Source organism: Tasmannia lanceolata, unplaced genomic scaffold, assembly GCF_043159265.1.
Source record: "Tasmannia lanceolata isolate RefF3 unplaced genomic scaffold, GAP_Taslan_0.1 ptg000008l, whole genome shotgun sequence".
Taxonomy (NCBI): domain Eukaryota; kingdom Viridiplantae; phylum Streptophyta; class Magnoliopsida; order Canellales; family Winteraceae; genus Tasmannia; species Tasmannia lanceolata.
In genome coordinates this window covers 3310541-3333329 of record NW_027518685.1, presented here as the reverse complement: position 1 = coordinate 3333329, position 22789 = coordinate 3310541, and the positions used below count along the sequence as shown (strand labels likewise).

The 22789-nt window shown below is 39.5% G+C and overlaps 1 protein-coding gene and 1 pseudogene across 2 annotated transcripts; one reads left to right on the top strand and one right to left on the bottom strand.

The window, feature by feature from the left end:
• Positions 1 to 1161: 1161 nt before the first annotated feature.
• On the bottom strand, positions 1162 to 2550 carry LOC143883956 (small ribosomal subunit protein mS78 (rPPR3a)-like). The gene has a single exon (XM_077387289.1). The coding sequence runs from the start codon at positions 2456 to 2458 to the stop codon at positions 1304 to 1306; it is 1155 nt and encodes a 384-aa protein (XP_077243404.1). The 5' UTR covers positions 2459 to 2550; the 3' UTR covers positions 1162 to 1303.
• Positions 2551 to 10131: 7581 nt separating this feature from the next.
• LOC143882556 (large ribosomal subunit protein uL2-like) lies at positions 10132 to 22571 on the top strand (annotated as a pseudogene). Its single transcript, XR_013252266.1, has 2 exons — positions 10132 to 10586; positions 22060 to 22571. The product of XR_013252266.1 is annotated as a large ribosomal subunit protein uL2-like (transcript).
• The last annotated feature ends 218 nt before the right edge of the window (positions 22572 to 22789 follow it).

Below are 22789 nucleotides of genomic sequence, written 5' to 3'. Positions count from 1 at the left end.
CAGTGACAACAACGAGGGAAAGGGTGACGAAGGGCGGAGTGAAGAGTAAGGGAGTTTCTAAACAATCGAGTAACAATCAGGCCCTATTAAATTTGTTGCATCCATCAAAGAATATGAAAATCGAACTGATACATGAACTACTGAGTAGGGAAAAGAATTAATAATGAGGCTATATAATGTCAAGAAGTGACAATTATTTCAAATGGATCACTCAAAAGTCAAATAACACTGTGCATATTGAGAGATCATAGTTACTATGCAACACCACCTCGGTTTTGGTTCAGATTCCAATAAATGATGCAAATTGTGGCTACGATACGCATTTTCCAAGAAGTTTAAGGAACATTTTTCACAAAATGAGAAAGGTGGTGCCCTTGTACATAAAATGTGATTCTCAATCTAAGGCATTTTATACTTGAGAAATGTTGATCAACATTAGCAGCTCATCATCTCGGGGATACAAACAAGATATATATGGGTTGGAGTTAACCAAAGCAGATAATCAATACGTCAACATTGATGTATATTTCACTAATTTGAAACAAAAAAGAGCTCGAGCATGCAGCATGACTATATATACTCTCCAACAAACTCAACCAATGTAACATGCACACAAACCTTTTCATAGCATACAGGCTCCAACATAAAGACGCAAAACAAACACAACAGTAGTAGCATTAGATTATACTCTCCAACAGTATCAACATAAACTCATAGTTGTACACAAGCATACATAATCTCCAATATAAGAACACAGAGACAGCACTATTATTGGATATGATCATGCTAGATGAAACTTAAAAAATATCTTGGGTTTGAGATCAGGTACCTTTATTAATAAAGATAAACAATGCTCTGCCCTTTCCATTGTCAGTGATAGTAGATCCCTTCGAAAATTTTCTTGCAAACATGAAATGCATTCATAATTCATATACACCCTACAATTTATAAGCATCAAACCTAACTGAAATAGTAAATTACATTAATTAAACCTGCAAAACAAATGATAGTCCGATACAAAAGACTTGATTTCATAAACTAATCTGATATTCCCACTATCAAGAGTAACAAACCCATGTTCTTCAACATATTTTGCAGATATGAAATGAAATGCAATGTGAAGTCATCTAGTGCTGCAGGTAATATAGAAAGCCCCACACCAACAAGAAAGGAAAATGTAACATTGAAAACCTCTTGGAAGATGGCAACTGCAAATGCATTAACCAAACAAAATTATAAGCACAAGTAGACAATTTTTACTGATCAGAATAGTTTAGATACGAGATCATAGAAGAAAACAATCTCATTCTGCTCCAGAAGGCACTTTTAAGCGAGAACGATACTGGCTCATTGACAACCCGAGCTCAACAAGCGCCTTAGCCTCTTCAATCCTCGACTCTTTGGCCAACCCATCAATCACACCTTGCAAGACCTCCACACTGACGAAAGGGTGGCGATTTAAACATTCCTTGCACAACTTAACAGCCATATCAAACTCCGCTTTCTCCCAAAGACAAGGAATGAGGGTCTCAAATGTGAATTTATTCGGGGCGCACTCATTTACCTTTAATTCACTATAAATCCTCTTTGCTTCCTCTAAATTCCCATCATCGCAAAACACTTTAATCAAAGCATTATAACTAAACGTATCAGGTTTCGGCCCTTCGCTCTTCAATCCATCCACTAATTTCACAGCCTCTTCTATCTTCCTTTCAGAAACCAATGCTTGCAATTTATAATTAAAACTAACAATATCAGGATTACAATTACACTCTCCCATTTTAGCCCAAATCTTCTCAGCATCGGAAAACCGACTCTCCACATAAAACCCTTTCAAAAGCGTATTAAACGTAACCAAATTAGGTCTTACCCCATTCTTCTCCATCAATTCCAGCACCGAAAACGCATTATCCAAAGAACCCATCTTCCATAAAGATTGAACTAAAATATTATACGAAATAACATTAGGATCAACAGATAATTCTGAGGGCAATTTGTGGAAAATCTCACCTACTTTCTCAAAATTTTTCGAATCTAAAGCTGCGGTGAGAAGGGCATTGAAGGATTTTACCGTCCGAGGACATTTGAATCCACCCAATTCATAAAACATCTTTGAAGCGTGATCGAACATTCCGGATTTTCCATAGAGTGAGATTAGACGGGATGCAAAACCCTCTGAAGAATTGTCTAAATATTTTTTCTGGTATTCGAGGATTTCTTCAATCAATGAGAATTCCTTGGCGAAAGAAAGGCGTTTGATTGCCACATCGTAGAGATAGCGAGTGGCTCTGAATCTTTCATCAGAAGAGGATTCCTTGAATTTTTCTACTAGGGTTTCTAAGTTTTTTTCGCGTATAATGGGAGACCAGAAGCTTGTGTGAATAGATGGAGAGGATGAGAATCCTCGAGAGAGAAGAAGAAAATTAGGGTTTCGCATAAGGCGAGAGAAAGACGACATTTTTTATTTTTTTTTGCTCAGAGAGAAATGACGGTTCTGAGATGGGGGGGCTGGGTTAGGGTTTAAGGAGGGTTTTTAGGGTTTTGGTGAGTACATGCCTACATGAGTACATGGACAGAGATAAAATACAAAACTTGTAGTGCCCTTATCAAATTACGGTAGTGCGGATATCAGCTGACAAAATGTAACGTGCGCTGAGTTTGGCCGGGACAGCTCCATAACTAAGTGGGCCATCCAGGGATTCAAAGTGGGTCCAGGTGTGTTGCCGAACGGCAAGATTGAGGCATGCAGAAGGGCTTCTTTTTAATCTTGTTTGATCAATGGTTTAGAATCGGCCTATCGGAGTGGGGTCAAGGATAATTGGGTAGATTTGTGATTGAAGGACTGAATTACCATACATGTGGTAGATGTTGGTTTCCTTCTTAGATGGCATTCATTGGGCCCCACTTCTGCCTCATTTTTATATGATTGGATCGGTGAGGATGGCTAAATGCAGTCGACAGCAGTTAGGCTGGCCAATAATTAGCAAAACTCCGTTTTAAACTCCCTTTTGTTTTTTTTGTTTTTTTTTTTTTTGAAAAAACGAGTTTTACTCGGGTGCCGTTTAAAACTTTCACAACAAATAAAACTCCGTTATTTTTAGGCAAATATTTTAAACATGTTTAAAATGCATTTTAAACGTTTTAAACACGTTTTTTTATGCCAACTTTCCAATTTTATCCTACCATATTTTGTAAATGACAAAATTCTAAACTCATTTTCTTGTGTTTCCCTTTTTTTTTTAACCATTACCATATTAAACTCGAATTTTTGCCGTCCCGTTTTTTTTGGCGAATCACGTTTTGCTAACTATGGGCTGGACAATGGTAGGACTTGAGCAGTTGGTTGGGCCCACTATTATACCCATCAAGCTATGATGGGAGGGGTCCAAGAATATATAACCAAACCTAGAATGTGTGGGGCCCAACATTTTACACCTCATGTTTTGATCTGTTGGGCCCATTGCCCAAACCCATGCATATAGGATGGTGCGCACTATTTTACACCTCAAGTTATAGGATGGGGCCATCGCTTTACACGTCATATTTTTTATGGGGTGGGGCCAATCATTTTACACCTAAGGTCTTGATGGAGTAGGCCCACCATTTTTCAGCTCGTGAATGGCAGCAGGTGGGATACAAAGAGAGTAGCATCCCAGGGGATCCCCTGAACTGTTTCGTATAATGCCCCCCACGGATCTTCCATCGGAGTTTAGAGACGCATCACAATTCAGCTTCTGTTGGAGCCCATCCGACGGAATCCATCTGCAGAATTTGGTGGGCTTTTGTTTATGAAAAAGAGGGAGGTTAAAATGTGATGCGATCTTGATCGCAAGATCACTCGAACTATCTTGAAGCTTCAGGTGCAGCACTTTGATACGCGTGGACAGAAGAATGCTACTGAGAATATCTTGCTTGTGGGAGGCCTTACCTTCAAACACTCTTTAGTTTCTTTCAAGCCAAATAAAGTAGATGGTACCAGAGAATGCAATCTTTACAGTGGTAGCAGCTTGAGTGTTTCCTTTAAATTTCTTCTGTATCCACTCCTCTTTTGCAATGAGGGAGGTGAATTGCTTTTTTCTATCAGAAATCCCTCGAAGGAGGGAACGCCATACCCATGCCGAGAAAGAACAAGAGAAAAAAAGGTGATCCCTCGTTTCCCGGTCAGATTTATAGAGAGGACAACGGGAATCATCAGAGGAAGAAAGAAAATGAAGTCTATCTTTTGTTGACAGTTTGTTCTGGATCGCTTGCCATGAAATGAATCTGTTTCTTACGTATTTGGCGAGAAACCAGTGGTTCCAGGGAGTGTCTCTGTTTTGAAGAAGGTTCCACACATGCTTCATTTGGAGTGTTCGAATCTCTTAGATCGTGCAGTTCTTAGAGATCGACAGTGCGTCGGGCTATTGTATCCTGGGGGTGATTACGTCAATAATTTGCTGCATCGGAATTAGTTTCCGCAGAGGCACAAATTCACCTTAAAGAGAGCGACATAGTCCGTGCCTTTCCGAAGAGGCACAAATTCACCACCCTTTCATTACCTCGTGCAATGAGTTGGGAATTATAGCAACTAATTAAAAATCTCAAGCCATGTTGGTATTAGATTGCGACAACCGATTGTGAGCCTTTTGGACCCAAAATTACGTTTAAAGTCGATGCCAATATTAGCTTTGGGGCTCCCAATCAGTTGTCATAATACCATAAAGAGGAACTCTCCACCCAAGACGTTTTACCAGAAGCAAGATATTGAATGAGTATAGGGGTGTAAACGAGTCGAGCCGAGCCGAGCTTGGCCAGGCTCGGCTCGGCTCGTTAAGCTCAAAAGCTCGGCTCGGCTCGGTCAAGCTCGCGAGCCTTACCGAGCTCGGGTTATATTAAGTTCACACCCCTCATCTTCCCTTGACAGCCCTACTAGTGTAATTTGACTACTTTTTTTACACTATGGGGGGTTGTCCTAGTAACAAATGGGGTTCCAAAAATGAAGTGACACCCCCCCCCCCCCTTTCACTCACTGGACAACCCTTTTAATGTATATATTAATATAATATATATATATATATATATATATATATATATATTTATTTAAATATATTAAATTCTTAACGAGCCTTAAAGAGCCGAGCCGAGCCGAGCCTGGCCTAAATCGGGCTCGGCTCGTTAAGGCGAGCCGGCTTGACTCGGCTCGTTAAGGATTCGAGCCGAGCTCGAGCGAGCTTCCGAGCCCGAGCCAAAATTGACACCCTTAACTGAGTATATCACATGATATACAACGTTGTATTAGGCATCTATTTTCTCTTCTTGTGCTCTTGTGTTGGGCATGTGGTCATGACATGAGAGCCCAATGCAACTTTTACCCCATGTGTAGCTAGGATTTTTCTTTCTTTCTTTTTTTCATCATAAATTAGTGCCTCCAAGTGGTGAGAGAGGCAGAGGGCAAGAGTTATAAGTGGCTAAACATAAGGAAAAAGTCAATCCTATTTTGAGTAGAGTTTCTTATTTCCTAGTTTTTACCCACTACTCACAAGACATCAGTTTCCTAATTTTTAGGAACTTCACTGCCCTACCCCACTCTCACCACTTTTAGACACTAGTTTATCATGAAAAAAAATCATGTAAGCCAAACGTGCCCTTAATTGTTATTTTGACGCGGGACACCTCCTTTCCTTATTTTGGTAATACACACCATCTCACCTCATGACCACCCTTTCATTACCTAGTGCAACGAGTTGGGAATTATAGCAACTAAATTAAAAGACATGTTCGTTTTAGGTTGTGACAACCGATTGTGAGCCCCAAACTGATTCTTGGACCCAAAATTACATTTTAAGTTCGGATCCAATAATAGTTTTGGGGTTCACAATCAGTTGTCATAATCTTTTAGGCTCTGTTTGTTTGAGACTGTGCCAACCAATTGTGAGTCCCAATCCTTTTTCTCGCTCTCCACTTCCTTAGATGAAACCCACATTATAAAAATAGTATGAACATAAACCCGGATCAAATTATGGAAAAAGTAATTAAGGAGCAAAGCATGGTGGGCAATTTCGCGGAAAGCCATTTCCCGGCTCACTTTTGTATAAGAGAACAGTCACACATAAACACAAAAATGGTTTGTGTTCGATAGTTTGCCTACATCCAAGGAGAAGACGAACGGATCTCCACGTTCCCTTACTTTATGCTCACAAGCTTTTTTCTCTACATTACTGTTGTTAGGAACTGATATTGTAATTAAGCCAGGAACTTTGTGCCTACAAATTGTCATACCTACTTATTGTATTTTAAATTATAGGTACTTTGAGCAACATTTTCTAAGTATTAAGTATTAGAAATAAGAGATTATAAATTACCAACATAGGTACAATGCATAAGATATAAGAGATTATATATTTAGGAAACCTTAATTACAATATCAATTCCTGACTTGAACATAGGATATAAGAGATTGTAAATATAGATAAAAAGCTTAATTACCCACCATGCTTTGTTCATTACTGTTATAAGAGATTATCATTTCCCATGTAAACAAAAGGGGTCAATTTATCATTTCCCTTAATTTATAATCTCTTATATCCTATGCTCAAGCCAGGAACTGATATTGTAATTAAGGTTTCCTAAATATATAATCGCTTATATCTTATGCATTGTACCTATGTTGGTAATTTATAATCTCTTATTTTTAATACTTAATAGATATAAGATATAAGAGTGTACCTTCTTAGAAAATGTTGCTCAAAGTACCTATAATTTACAATACAATAAGTAGGTATGACAATTTGTTGGCACACTGTAGGGGAAGGAAGAAATAAAGAAATGAAAAGAAAACATGTGTGAAAATTCACAAATCCTTATCGAATTTTACACCACCAACATTCTGACAGTATTGGGGTGTGTATATATACTATGTTTCTAACCAAAAGTCTCTTATGTCTTTCTGCATCAGTCTCATTTCATTCTGCTTAACACAACTTTTATCTCAAGAATCTACTGCACAACATAGTTTGCGAACTGATCTTTCATCACGACCAATAACATTTCATTTTCATATGTGGAACTATTCAAGCATCATTTACCGAAAGTTGCCATTCACACACAGTTGAAGGTGATATATCGGCCTTTTATGACAGGGGTTTGAACTATTTTAAATAATTCCAGTTTTCCTCATCATTATCATGTATCCAAGCCTAGTTTAATATAAGAGGAATTCTAGACTGAAGGGAGCCCTTGCAAAAAAGAGGTGAAAGGGCTCTCCTATTGGCTGCACATCACCATCATGCAATAACGGTTAAAAAGTCAAACATGATGGTGATGTGCAGCCAATGGGGGAGCCCTTTCACCTCTTTTTTGCAAGGGCTCCCTTCAGTTTAGACTTCCTCTTAATATAAACTATCTTTCCAAGTGTTGCCTTCACCATTATCATAGTGTTAACCATAAACTATCTTTCCAGCTGCTGAGGTTTCTGTCATCGACGCATCCGTATTGAGCTTGAGTTCCGAAGAAGCTGGAGCTAACCATGTGCAGAATTAGGGTTCAGATGTTGCGTGATGCAGTGGAAGGTTAAAATTGTGCGCTACAAGGTCGGCTTGTGGTGAGGGTATGTCCGGGAGGCTGAGATGTATAAGACGAGATCTGATGGTAGACAGGATTGTGTGCAGGACGGATTGCTTATGACTTGGTGGGTGGCCATGCACTCTGTTGTTCCTTTCAGACCAAATGAAGTAAATGGCAGAGCAAAAGGCTAGACAGATAGCTATGGAGGATTGGCCTTTCCCTTCGAAATTTTAACTGTAACTTTCTGCTTCCTTAATTGTAGAGATTTTTATATGAAGAAAAAATTCCTTACTACTATAGAAAACTCTGGTTAAGTCGATTCATCTCTAGGCAAAGATTACTAGAGGCACATATAATATGCATTCGCGAATAATAATCCAAAGAAAATATATGATTATACGTAATCAAAAGGAAAATTAAGTATTTTCTGAACCAAAAATGGATGTTATGACAGGCTTATTTTCTAGTACATAATATTCTCTAGAGGAATGCTAAATTGAAGGGATCTCTTGCAAAAAAAAAAGATCAACTACAAAGCAAGGGCGGAGCCAGGAATTTACACTTGGGAGGGCCAGACTACTTTACAATGCATTTTGGCGGGGGAAGGAGGTGTGGACGCTTACTATTACCGGGGTTCACGAAAGCTTGTAAATGTCTTTACGACTTTTAGCGGCGTTCTGGAACGCCGGCAAAATCCCTCTTCTTGTTTTGGTTATAAAAGGGATTTTGCAAGTTATTGTGTGTGGTTTGGGGGGGGGAGGCTCCATGCTATATGTGGCTCCACCTCTGACTACAAGGGCAACCCCATCGGACCAAACGCTTACTATTACCGGGGTTCACGAGTAAATGTCTTTCTAACATTTAGCGGCGTTCGAGAACGCCGGTAAAACCACTACTTGTTATAAAAGGGATTTTGCAAGTCATTGTGTGTGGTAAAAGGGACAAGTCATTGTGTGTGGTAAAAGGGATTTTGCAAGTCATTGTGTGTGGTTTGTCATTGTGTGTGGTTTGTGTGTGGGGGGGGGGGCTCCATGCTATATGTGGCTCCACCCCTGACTACAAGGGCACCCACATCGGACCAAATTGCACTTATTATTCATTTCAATTTACATTTTCTTGGGCAAATAAAAATGCAATTCGATGAGATAGTCCACTTGTAGCTCCTTTGCAGCCCGTCTTTGCAAGTATGCTCTTCATTTTAGCAATCCTCTATTCTCTAAAAATTTATGTAAAAGTCTGCAACACTAAATACTCTGGATACAAATCTTGAAAGGACCCTAATAACATGGTAAAGTGTATGATATCATCCTCGTAATACCTCACGTTCGTTGCATTTTTCACACATCACTCTGCAATGGGTGAGACCTCGCTGTAATAAAATGTGGCGCTCCACCACGGCATAGTGGGTCCCCACCCTTGACTGATCTGAGCCGTTCATTTGAATACTGTCGTTTCTTAGATGGGACCCACTACCCATGGCTATCAAATGAACGGTTCAGATCATCAGAAGTGGGACCCACCATGCGTCGTGGGGCCACGTATTGTAATACGATAATGGGCTTGTACCCAGTGGGCTTCGGAGGATTCAAAGGGACCATAGAAATTACAAAATTTAATTGTGGAAGTAATTGATTTAGTAAGACCTTTGGATCCTAGGATTGAACACTGTAGGAGATCGGCAAACGAGATGGTTGATAGCCTAGCTAAAGCGGGAGTGCTAAGGGATGAGACGTTAGTTGTTTCACATTTGTAACTGTTATAAGGTTTGATTGTTTTAAATATTGGGAGGGATCTTGCCCCATCCTTATTATAATAAATTGTCATTTTTCATAAAATAAAAATAAAAATTGGGACAGAGTTCCTCCACACGTCGGGACCAAGTTTTATTCGATAATAGGAGATTTTATGTGGTGTAAGCCCTTATAGTCGCTTATTTTTCAAAAAGTACTGTATGTACCACACTATAGGATGATCCAAACCGTCCATGTGATGGGCCACAACTTAAATAATGGGTCGATCTATAGAGGAACTGCATATTATTGAAACCTCTATAGATCGGAAGGCTAGGATCATCTTATGGAAATAACTTTTGGGGCACAACCTACTTAAGTTGTGGTATGCGGATAAGATTAGAAGGGGTTTCAATAATATGCACTTCCTCTATAGATAGGAAGGTTGGGATCATCCTATAGAAATGAATTTTTGGGCACAACCTATTTACATTGTGGCTCATCAAATGGACGGTTTGGATCATCCTATAGTATGGGGTGTACAGTCCATTTTGAAATCTGTATAGATCTAGGGCGATGATATTTTAAATCCCCCTAAAGTACGCATTCGCCCCCTGTTAACATGATTTGAAGTCAAAATTCAGAGAGCGTTAAAGTTGCCCACTGTTCACGTTATAAGGGGGCGAATTCCTACTGCAGAGGGGGTGAAAATATCATTACCCTAGATCTATTGCGTCATTAAAATAAAAACGAAGGGCCGTTTTCCAAATACGCCCTTTTCTTTTTCTAGGGCAAATAAAATCTTCTTAATCGTGTAAACTGCCTTCTTCTTCCTCCGTTTCCTTAAACCCTAATACTAACCCTAGGATCCGAGATGGGGCGTGTGATCCGAGCCCAGCGTAAGGGTGCAGGATCGTTGTTCAAGTCCCACACCCACCACCGAAAGGGCCCAGCCCTATTCCGAAGCCTCGACTTTGGCGAGAGGAATGGCTACCTAAAGGGAGTCATCACCTAGATCATACACGATCCGGGCCGCGGAGCCCCACTGGCCCGAGTCACGTTCCGACACCCTTTCCGTTACAAGCATCAGAAAGAGCTATTCGTTGCTGCAGAGGGCATGTACACCGGACAATTCGTGTATTGCGGTAAGAAGGCCAATCTCATGGTCGGAAATGTTCTTCCCCTCCGATCCATCCCTGAAGGTGCTGTAGTCTGCAACGTTGAACACCATGTTGGTGATCGCGGTCTCTTTGCCAGAGCCTCGGGTGATTATGCCATCGTTATCAGTCATAATCCTGATAATGGCACCACTAGGTATATAGATTTACACCATTCTTTCGTGTATGCACTTGTGTTTATCCTTTTCTGGGAATTGGGTATTTGTTAATGCTGCCTCTGTTTGCTTTTTCATGTTTTGTTGTCGTGTATTTTATTCTTTTTCGGTGTTTTGGAAGGACTTTAGGGAGAAATTGATTTTTTGTTTTGGTATTTTATGATTTTTATTAAAAGGTATTTGATGCAAACCCAGGCATGATTCATGCATGATTAATCCTAGCCACTCATATTGCGCCACCCATGTTGCCACACTACCACCGTCAATCTTTTGAATTTGAATAATAGCCAATAATGGTATGCTGATAAGATTAGAAGGGAGATTAAGAGAAAATCTCTCTAGTGGTTAATTTGAATTTGAATAATGGCTTGTAATTACTAATTAGAAGGTAGATTCGGAGAGAATCTCTCTACTAGTTAATTTGAAGTTGAATAATGGCCAAGAAACAAAGTGATTGTAATTAAGAGGGAGATTACGAAAGAATTTCTCTGGTAGTTAATTTGAATTTGAATAATGATAGGATAAATAAGAAATTAAGAGATGAATTGGAAAATAGTTCCCCTTGAAGATAACATTTCATGTGATTTTCAGTTATATTTAATAGAATAGAATTGTAGATCATCTTCCTTATCGTATTCGATTAGGGATCTTATCATCTAGTATAAGTCATTTTAAAACAAATAAAAAAATAAAAAAAAATCATCTAGTATAAGTGCATTTCGATCCACCATGGTTACTAACACAAAGCTTGCCAAGGAGATCGATCACATGGAGGATCATTTTGGCAAGTTGGTAGCAACGATTCACGTGGGATTTGATAAGTAGCATTGTTGATACAAGTGATGCAAGTGGAGATTGGTTCGATCAAGAACCGATCACAACAATCAAGCCCCCAACCTTAATCACGACCTCCACCATCAGCCCCACGATATGAAGATATGTTTCACCGACATCTTCACGCCCACCCAAGTTTGATATTCCGAAGTTTGATGTGGATTTTTGACTGGCTTGGTCTATAGGGCTGAGAATTACTTCTCATTTTATCAAGTACAAGAGGGAGGTCGCATATAAATTGTATCCATCCATCTTGAGAAGGGGGCCATCCAATGGTACGAGAAGATGAAAGGTACACTGTCCTGGCCTTAATTCGATGAGGCTTTTTGTGTTTATTTTGGACCGAGCCAATTTGAAGATTTCACCGGATCATTGATTAGGCTCTCTCAAATGACCATCGTTCGAGAATATCAACTCCAGTTTGAAAGACTCGCCAATCGAACCTATGGGCTCACAGAATCATTCTTAAAGAGCTGCTTTATCAGTGGATTTAGATAGGACATTCTTCATGAGGTTCAAGTACTACGTCCGGGTACTTTGATTCACATCATTGCCCTTGCTTGATCTCAAGAGGAGAAGCTGATGGCACAATGCTTTTTTTGTTTGATTCTTATCAGGGGCAATCGATTCCATTTCTATGGTAGGTAATGCAACTATGAATCTCATGGAGCGTTCGATCCTGGCTCAGGATGAACGTTGGCAGCATGCTTAGCACATGCAAACGATTAACAAGAAAAGATCTTTGATATCACGCTAGGGCCCCGACACCACGGAACCCTCTATTAGACCTGCAGACTCCAATTGGATCAAGTAATCATCTTCCTCCCTCTAGAACACTTAAGACCAATCGAGGCTAAAGAACGTTGTGATAAGGGTTTATACTACAATTGCGATGAGAAGTTTAGTCCAATGCATCGTTGTAAAACATTAATTATTTGTTATCGAAGGGAAGTGGTTGGACGAGGTTGATGAAGGTAGGGTCGATGACAACTTCAAAGATGAACCTGGAAGACCAGGTTTCTTCAATGGGGGGGAGGTATGATACAAACCTAGGCAGGATTCATGCATGATGATCCTAGCCGTCAATATTGCCACAATCCAACCGTAGATCATTTGAATTTGAATAATAGCTAAGAATGGTATGTGGATAAGATTAGGAGCGAGATTAAGAGAAAATCTCTAAGTTAAATTGGATTTGAATAATGGCTTGTAATTAGGAGGTACATTAGGAGAGAATCTCTCTATTAGTTAATTTGAATTTGAATAATGGCTAAGAATGATAGGGTAGTATAGTGATTGTAATTAGGAGGGAGATTATGAGAGAATCTCTCTAGTAGTTAATTTGAATTTTATTTAGATTTTGAATTTGAATGAGGAAGGGATAAATTGGAAGCTGAGAGAAAAGAGAGCTATCATGAGAAATCTTGCATAATCGAAAGGTGAATTGGAAAAATCGTTCCTCTCGAAGAGAACATTTTATGTGATTTTATGCTATATTTAATAGAATACATCATCTTCCTTGTCGTATTCGATTGAGGATCTTATCAGTATTTGATGTTTTTCTTTGTATCTTCGGAGTTTTATAAGGTTTCTTTGTTTTCTTTATGCTCCGTTTGGTTGCCAGTAAAATTTTTGTCCTAGGAAGTTTTAGTAAAATTTTGGTCCCATCCCATACTTGGTTGCCTTTTAGCACTAGAATTTTTTTAATCCCACTCTTGTAATGATTGCTTGTGGTGAATTTTTTTAATCCTACTCTTGTAATGATTGCCTTTTCATCCCATCCCAAAATAATCCCAGGAACCAAAAATAAGCTTGAGAAGAATTTTTTTCTTACCAACAGTTCAAGCAACCAAACAACAGGTTAAATGTTCTATGGTTATGATTGTGTGTTGGGATAGAAGTATATATTGTTTCCTAGCACAATATAGTTGCTGTTCTACAGCTTGTATGCTTTGGAGTTGTAATTTTAGATGACTTAAAGTGCATACGATTGATGTTCATCACTGCATAATTTCTGTCCCACAGATGTATGAACTTTATTGTCTTGATCTTTGTTTGAATGAATCACCTCCTGTTTTGGCATAACTCATCCTTCGAAGTTTCTAGGTTTGTGAGGCTATTTCTTCCTACAAATGTAGAAAATCGTTTTTTTTTTTTTTTTTACTATAATTGGATTAAACAGTGTGTAGATCTATGGGATTCGATACCAAATTGTCAGTTTTAGGATATCCAATAGGGCGGCTGTCCTTGAAATATATTTTTTATATAAAAACCAGATTTATTTTGCTTTGAAGCATAGCTGCTGTCCCTTAAGTTTGTACACTTTATAATTGAGAGTTTGGTTTAATTGGATAACCATAGCAGCCCTCTATTGGTTTTGAATCATATTGATGCCCATAACAATTTACTTCAATGGCCATTTTACTGTCACAAAGCCAAATCTGTCCCTGATTTAGTTAGGATCAATGGTGTCGCTCGTGCTTATGGAAACCATTTTGGGTTTAAAAACTGTGAGGATGACCCCTCTACAAATTTCGAAAGTGTTTTATTGATTTCGTAAATACTTTCCTAATATGACGTGTCAATTGAATTCTCTCTTCATTCAATAAGTAGCAGTGACGGAAAAAGTTCAACTCAACTCAACAAAGCCTTTGTCCCAAACTAGTTGGGGTCAGCTAAATGAATCCTTTAGATAAATTTCATGAAGAAGGTGAAAGGAATCTACTCGGCTCTAATCCTGGCTCTAGTTGGGTTCTTCTCCGTGGATCATTTTCTTTCATTCTATCCTATCCAAGGTCATGTTCTTTGTTATGTTCCTAGCTATCAAGTCTCTCCTCACTGTCTCTATCCAAGTTGTTTTCGGTCTGCCCCTACCTCTTTTTACTCCATCAACTTGGCACAAGTTACCTCTTCTCACTGTAGCATCCAAAGGCCTACGTTGGATATGTCCAAACCATCTTAAGCAGTGCTCTCTCATCTTCTTCGCAATTGGTGCCACCGAATGTCTTCATTTTTAATACTATCTAACCTTGTGTGGCCGCACATCCATCTAAGCATTCGTATCTTCGCTACACTCATCTTATGCACATGCTGCTACTTGGTGTCCAACATTTTGAGCCGTACAACATGGCTGGCCTCACAACTGTCTTACAGCACTATACTGGTGCTGGTACTGACTCAACTTGTTAATGCATCATCTGCAGATTGGTATCAGTTTAGATTGGCCTAGATTTTCTCTTTGAGCATATCAGCTAGGTTGGCTTCTTTCCTACTATTCCCTCTATATATTGTTTCTTTTTTTTTGAAATGATGAAATTTTATTAGCACCAAAGGGCAAACCCAAGCAACCGAGATGGTCAATACAAACCCAAACGTCCGAAATGGTCAATACAGCAAGCATGAAAGGGGAAGGAAATGGTAGAGAAAAAATGTACAATAAAAGAACTAGGTCGAGAAGGCAAAAGAATAAACAACTCCAGCCTTTCCTTGGCTACACTGGCTCTGGCTAGCCTATCTGCCTCTGCATTTGCCCTCGTTGCTGGAAGGCAATACTAGAACTGAGCACCCGATCCTGAATTTTGTCAATCTGATGTGCAAATCTCCACGGGCGGGAAAGGCTCCCCTTCAACCATCTAATCACATTTAGGAAGTCCCACTCTACCACCAGGCTGTCTCTAGCTAGGCTAGTGATGCCGATGCTTGACCCATCAAAAATCAGTTTTAGCTTTCTCGGCTCTGGTGGAACCCATGCTCTTCCATAGAAACCAGATGGTAGCAAGAACGACCACCTTCCAAAGAATCTTTCCTTTCTTTAGCCATGGCACAAAGAACCTACAGTCTAACAAGTCACTCATCCTCAACAGGAATACCCAAACCAAGTCAATCCTATTCAGCACTCTCCTCCATACCTCCCTAGACAGCTTACAATGCAAGGAGTGATCAACTATCTCTCCTAATGCCACGCATGAGGCACAATGGTCGATGATTAACATGTTGCGGTTGCGCAACAAAGAACCTACAGTCTACAAGTCACTCATCCTCAACAGGAATACCCAAACCAAGTCAAACCTATTTAGCACTCTCCTCAATACCTACCTGGACAGCTTACAATGCAAGAAAGAGTGATCAACCATCTCTCCTAATGCCCCGCATGAGGCACAATGGTCGATGATTAACATGTTGTGGTTGCGCAAGTGGTCAACCGTAAGGATTTTGTCTAGGAAGGCTGTCCATCCGAATGCGCAGACCCTGGGTGGGGCCGGGATGTCCCAAATCTTAGAGAGGTGAGAGTCCTTGGCCAGGGAACACTTGGTTCTTGAATGACTTGAAGCTAAAATCCCCAAAGGAGCACCGGATCCAAACCCTTTTATCTTCCCTAGAATTCTTGATATGGCAAGAAGTCTGCACCATCTCCAACATTCTAGCTATCTGATCCAACTCCCTCTCAAAAAAATTCCTCCTAAAGTTAAACTTCTAACTCCTCTCTATATTGTTTGTGACTTTGTTCATACACCCTATTCATGCTTTACATATTAATATTTTAATAAATTTAAAAAGAAGACCGTGGTTACCAGAACCACGCCTGGAAAGTGGGAAGTCTGAGTCTGATGCAAGGGAATCACATTACCGAAGTGTAATTTGAATTTCTTCGCATAAAATGGGGAAGCGTGGGACAGAAAATGCAATGTTTTGAAACTGGGATTGCAAGCTTTAAGGTTGAAAAACATGATTCCTAGAAATAGGGAAACACGAATCTGGAATTGGGATTTGCCATTCTTGGAATTCCTGAATCTTGTTTCCTTTGTTTTCAAAATTGTGCTTCCTTTTTTTTTATCTACGCACATTTTAATGCCATTTACACAAAATACCATTATGGTGAGGCGATATTAAATGTCTTTACTCTTTAGAAATGGTCTTTCAGTGAATTCGTGCAAACAGAGAAAATCCTTAAAATCATTTTGTTGTATGCTCTCTTGAAGTAAAACAACTTTATAGAGTTCTTAGGATGGCTATGTACTTAAATTCATTAGACTACTCACTTTCTATACATTCAGTCACAATGTTGGAACTGCTTAAGCTAACTGAGTTATAGGAGAAGTTTCTTATAATTCCTTTGCTTCATAACTCTTCTGGAATAATCATTTTTTGTTTTTCATATTTTCATTACTTGTTAGTTTCGAATTGCGACCATGATGAGGAGGGAAGAGAAGGAGAGGAAAAGTGTTCATGAGGTTGGAGATCCCAACCCACTAACATTTTATTTCTTTTGTAAGTGGGAAAACCCAAACAGGACCCACACTTGAATCACTTAAGTGCACTTAAGTGAGAGCATTTCATAATGTAAGGAAAAATTCCTACAATGCCTTTAGTACATATAAATCCCTAATAAACCCCGTGAAATGCCTATATGGACCCCAGTGTACCACTAATTCTTCTATATCTCAAGCTGGCGTAGATGTCGCGCACTTCTGATAGGTCCCCAAGACATCATGAAAGGTTGCTAGTCGCTTTTATAAATAAATCTTCCAATTGAGAGATAGAACAAACAAGTGGGGTAGCAATGAGCTTGGAAGTCACTTATTCCTGATCAAAATGACAAATAACTTTGATGTGCTTCATTCTTTCTTGAAACACTGGATTAGAGGCAATGTGAATAATGACCTAATTGTCTTAGTAAAGTTTCATTAGAGTAGACACTCCAACAGCCATCTCTGTCAAGAGGGAAGACAATGTTATGTGCATAACAATCTGCTTTCATTTGGTTGTTCGGATAAGCATGCTGATGTGGCATTTGAGATAAGCAACATGGGTTTTGGGTAGATTTTAGGATGTTCTTATCATTTTGCAAGTTTTTAGGAAAGTTGCTATTGTGTAGGAGTTGGCACGTAGGGTGTTGGTTGCTAATGTTTAGGTATGTGGGAGTTGTTTTCTCTTTAAATAATATGTAACCAGTCGTTTTAAGGGTGAAGAAATTATTCTAGAGAACTGTGTCTTGGGCACAAGGAGGACGACCCTTCCCTCGAAGCGGGTCAAGAGGCTGATCTTCCCTCTAAAAAGATCAAATCAGTTTCGAACCGATCTAGGTTCGTAACAAGTGGTATCAGAGCAGTCGATCTTGCGCCATGGCTACATACCACGAGATCTTGGATTCAATGCGTGGGGATATTTGCAAGTTTTTTTTTCCAGAATTTATGGAAGACCAACGACGATTTTCGGAAGGCCTGAACAAAATTAGCATGCTGATCAAGGAAATGTGAGAAGAAAGAAAGCTAAATCTGAAAAATGAGCAAATTGATGCCGGCGAAGATGATTTGGTGGAACGTCATGCCAAGACTCATCTTGATTTTGTTGGCCCATTCGCTCATTTCATCGGTTCGATGCGCCGCAATAAAAAATCATATTTTTTTCCAGCTTGATCACAAGAGATTTTGAAGGTGGAGTTCAAAGGTTCGCGGTCGTTGTTTTTGATGGTGGAACTCCAATGTCAGATGTGTTGCTCAGCAAAGTCATGCCCAATACGATTTGGGACCCGGGTGGAATCAATTTTTTCTCCAATAATCCAACCTTGGGGACAAGGTTGATTTCAAGGGGGGTGGAATGTTACGTGCATAACAATCTGCTTTCAGCATGGTGGGGGTGGGGGTGTGTGCGCGCAAGAGCGCGGGGGTTTGGGGGCGGGAGGGTCATCCACTCTAGCTTAAGAGACTATCAGCTTTTTCAGACTGATAGTAAGGTTTTCATCATGGAAGGAACCAATATGAGGTGCAAAGAGAGGATAGGATTCCCGTTTTAGAAGTGTTTTCCTTGCAAATTCGACTAACCTTAACTGATATTATTTGCAAATAAGGACTAATTTTGGTGGTATCCAAAGCTGCCCTTAGGAAACAATGCTCTGAAGTTGAAGAAACATAGCTGCAATATCAGACATGATAGTATACTATCATGGAAGTACATGGTTCCTCTGTTAGTGAATGATTGGATTACAAAATAATCATGTGCTTTTGGGTTTCTGTCTATCTTCAGATTGGCATTTTATTGTTATTTTCCTCATGTGAGGTTCCTCTTTGGTTGGCCTGATGGGTTGAAGGTCTAAAATATTATGCACTTAATTATCTATTCATGCTTTACATATGAATTTTTTCATAAATTTAAAAAGAAGACCGTGATTACCAGAACCACTGAACCACCCCTGGAAAGTGGGAAGTCTGAGTCTGATGCAAGGGAATCACATTACCGAAGTGTAATTTGAATTTCTTCGCATAAAATGGGGAAGCGTGGGACAGAAAATGCAACGTTTTGAAACTGGGATTGCAAGCTTTAAGGTTGAAAAACATGATTCCTAGAAATAGGGAAACACGAATCTGGAATTGGGATTTGCCATTCCTGGAATTCCTGAATCTTGTTTCCTTTGTTTTCAAAATTGTGCTTCCTTTTTTTTTTATCTACGCACATTTTAATGCCATTTACACAAAATACCATTATGGTGAGGCGATATTAAATGTCTTTACTCTTTAGAAATGGTCTTTCAGTGAATTCGTGCAAACAGAGAAAATCCTTAAAATCATTTTGTTGTATGCTCTCTTGAAGTAGAACAACTTTATAGAGTTCTTAGGATGGCTATGTACTTAAATTCATTAGACTACTCACTTTCTATACATTCAGTCACAATGTTGGAACTGCTTAAGCTAACTGAGTTATAGGGGAAGCTTCTTATAAATCCTTTGCTTCATAACTCTTCTGGAATAAGTCATTTTTTTTTTCATATGTTCATTACTTGTTAGTTTCGAATTGTGACCATGATGAGGAGGAAAGAGATGGAGAGGAAAAGTGTTCATGAGGTTGGAGATCCCAACCCACTAACATTTTATTTCTTTTGTAAGTGGGAAAACCCTAACAGGACCCACACTTGAATCACTTAAGTGAGAGCATTTCATAATGTAAGGAAAAATTCCTACAATGCCTATAGCATATATAAATCCCCAATAAACCCCATGAAATGTCTATATGGACCCCAGTGTACCACTAATTCTTCTACATCTCAAGCTGGCATAGATGTCGCGCACACCTGACAGGTCCAAGACATCATGGAAGGTTGCTAGTCGCTTTTATAAATATATCTTCCAATTGAGAGGTAGAACAAACAAGTGGGGTAGTAATGAGCTTGGAAGTCACTTATTCCTGATCAAAATGACAAATAACTTTGATGTGCTTAGTTCTTTCTTGAAACACTTGATTAGAGGCAATGTGAATAACTACCTAATTGTCTTAGTAAAGTTTCATTAGAGTAGACACTCCAACACCCATCTCTGTCAGGAGGGAAGACAACCACATTAGGTCACTGCCGATGATTGAAACACCTCTGATAGGTTCTAGCTCCCCCACATTACTAGACAACCTCCAACAAATGTACACTAGCTGAGTAGCTGGTAGTTGATTTCCTTTCAGTTAGTTGTCCTTGGCAACTAATATTGCAATATCCTGACTTCAGGTGCCCAGGATTCATATATAATAGAACTTTTCCAAGTGACCCTTTGAGATAGCTCACTAGGCCAAGAGAAACTTCCCAATTGTAAAGGCAAGAGAATTGCATGGATTGTCTAGTTATACATTGTATTCAATGTCTGGGCGTGTCATTGTCAAGGGACTTGAGATACTGAATGATCAATGAGTAAAATATCAACCATAATTGGAAGAGGCATGGGAGGCACCAATGACATAGAAACAATTGTGTCACCTATAAATGGAAAAATAGGGAACATCTTCGAGGAATGCAGCATGAAAAATGCATTTGTATCCTCTGTGTAGACTAGAATAGCTAAGAAGACATATTTGAGTGATTGGGAATCCTACTTGTTTCTAGTTAGACCAAGAACATGACAAAATAGACACACCCGAAGACCTATGGTGGGAATGTTAATGGTAGATTATCATGTTTAAGAATTTATTAGGGATACTTTCCTTCCAAAACAGGAGTATCTATTTTATTCATCATATAGGAGTATCTAAGCTCCTCCGCCATGCACCCACTGATAGCCGTTCTATTATATTAAACATAGGGCGGCGAAAAGTATTCATGATAACATCTCTTTTTAGCCGAGTTGAGCAGTAATTAATTGTGTTTAACTCCGCTCCTAGGAATCAGTGACACCTTCAGCGCGTTTCAGTGGGCAATAACCCTATCCCGACCTTTTGAGGAGTCAGCGTGGTGGGGTGTGTGTGTGTGTGTGCGCGCGCGCGTGCGTGCGCGGGGTTGGTATTTTTTTTTTGGGTGGGGGTTGGGGGGTCCACTCTAGCTAAGAGACTCAGTTTTTTCAGACTGATAGTAAGGTTTTCATCATGGAAGGAACCAAGATGAGGAGCGAAGAGAGGAGAGGGATCCTGTTTTAGAAGTGTTTTCCTTGCAAATTCGATTAACCTAAACAGATATTATTTGCAAATAAGGACTAATTTTGGTGGTATCCAAAGCTGCCCTTAGGAAACAATGCTCTGAAGTTGAAGAAACATAGCTGCAAGATCAGACATGATAGTATCATGGAAGTACATGGATCCTTTGTTAGTGAATGATTGGATTACAAAATAATCACCTGCTTTTGGGTTTCTGTCTATCTTCAGATTGGCATTTTATTGTTATTTTTCTCATGTGAGGTTTTAAGCATTTCAAAGGTCCTCTTTGGTTGGCCTGATGGGTTGAAGGTCTAAAATATTTTGCACTTAATTACCAGATGATACATCTAAAGTTTACGGAAGATGTTGATGGTGAGGTAGTCAGAAGCCTGGGTACACTTGTCTGTTGTGCCAACTCAAATTTATTGATGGATTCCCTCATCATTGGCTGAAATTTTATGAGTGCATAAGCGATGGCACAGAATGCAATATCATGGATTTTAGAAGCCAGTGGAGGAGTTGGAAGTGCTTTAACAGTTTAATCCAACACCATTGCTTTGGAATGCCCATTTACATATACATTACGTAGAGTAAATAAAATGTAAATATACTCTTTCTTGATTGCTGGGTGTAGGATTTTCGATGTAGAGAGATTTGACTGCAACATGTTTCATGTGAAACATATTCAGGCCCTGTTTGATTGAGATTATGCCAACCGATTGTGACTCCAAAACCAAATTTGACTCCAATAATTGGTTTTCGACTGTCAATCTCTTAGCATAATCTTAAACAAACAGGGCCTTAGTCTGCAGGTTTTACTCTGTTTTTTTATCTTTTTAGTTATGAATTCTTGTTGTCCATTTAAAGCCATAAATTTTTCCGAAGAAGACAGGATTTTAAAATTGCTTTCTACATGGTCTGCTTTAAATGAGATGAGCCAGAAGCTTGCCAATATCTATCATCCGATTGTAGGAGATGTGGCCCATTTTGAATTGAAGATAGCATGCAACTCAAAACAGAATGTCGGGGTTGATGGTTACTCCTGGCTGTGATTTGATTTTTGTTTTTAATGTTATTAAACCTGCTTTGGAAACAATTATATCATATCAGGTGATACAGTTTACTTCGAATTGAAGATAGCATGTAATTCAAACAGAATGTTTGGGTCTTGATGAGTTTTTTATATTATTTAAGTTGTTTTGGAAATAATTCTATTTGATATCCTCATCATATCAGAATAAAGCTTCCTTCTGGGGCGAAGAAGATTGTGCCAAGTGGGTGTCGTGGAATGATCGGCCAGGTTGCTGGAGGGGGCAGGACGGAGAAGCCTCTCCTCAAGGCAGGGAATGCGTATCACAAGTACAGAGTAAAGAGGAACTGTTGGCCCAAGGTGCGTGGTGTAGCCATGAACCCAGTTGAGCATCCCCATGGTGGTGGTAACCACCAGCACATTGGACACGCGAGCACCGTGCGTCGTGATGCTCCTCCCGGGCAGAAGGTGGGTCTCATTGCCGCAAGGAGGACGGGTCGTCTCCGTGGACAGGCTGCTGCTACAGCTGCCAAAGCAGATAAGGCTTAGCGAGTTGGTCTTTTTTTTTTTAAATGATAGGTTTTTTTTTGTTTCACTCTTTTGTTCTATCATTTGTGGTTGGGTTGAAAAGGGTTTTTCCTTGTCACTTAATTCCAACAGTCCCTGGAAGTTTTGTTTGAAGTTTGAGCGCTGATCGTTAGAAATGGTTTTAACTTTATTGCTTGAGTTATGCCCCTTTGATACAGATTCTTATCGTTATATCCAGACTTTCCATGTTTGTGGAACAGATGAATGCCATGATAGGTGGAAAATCCTCACTATTTTGTTCTATCATTTGTGGCAACATTGGGAGATGATTTTTGGGGCACGGCCTATTTGTGTTGGAGCCCAACAAATCATTTGTTTGGATCCTCAAACATGGGGCCGCACTTTGTA

Excerpts from the sequence above, each read along its gene's own strand:
- LOC143883956 (XM_077387289.1), bottom strand. The coding sequence starts at position 2,458 with ATGTCGTCTTTCTCTCGCCTTATGCGAAACCCTAATTTTCTTCTTCTC.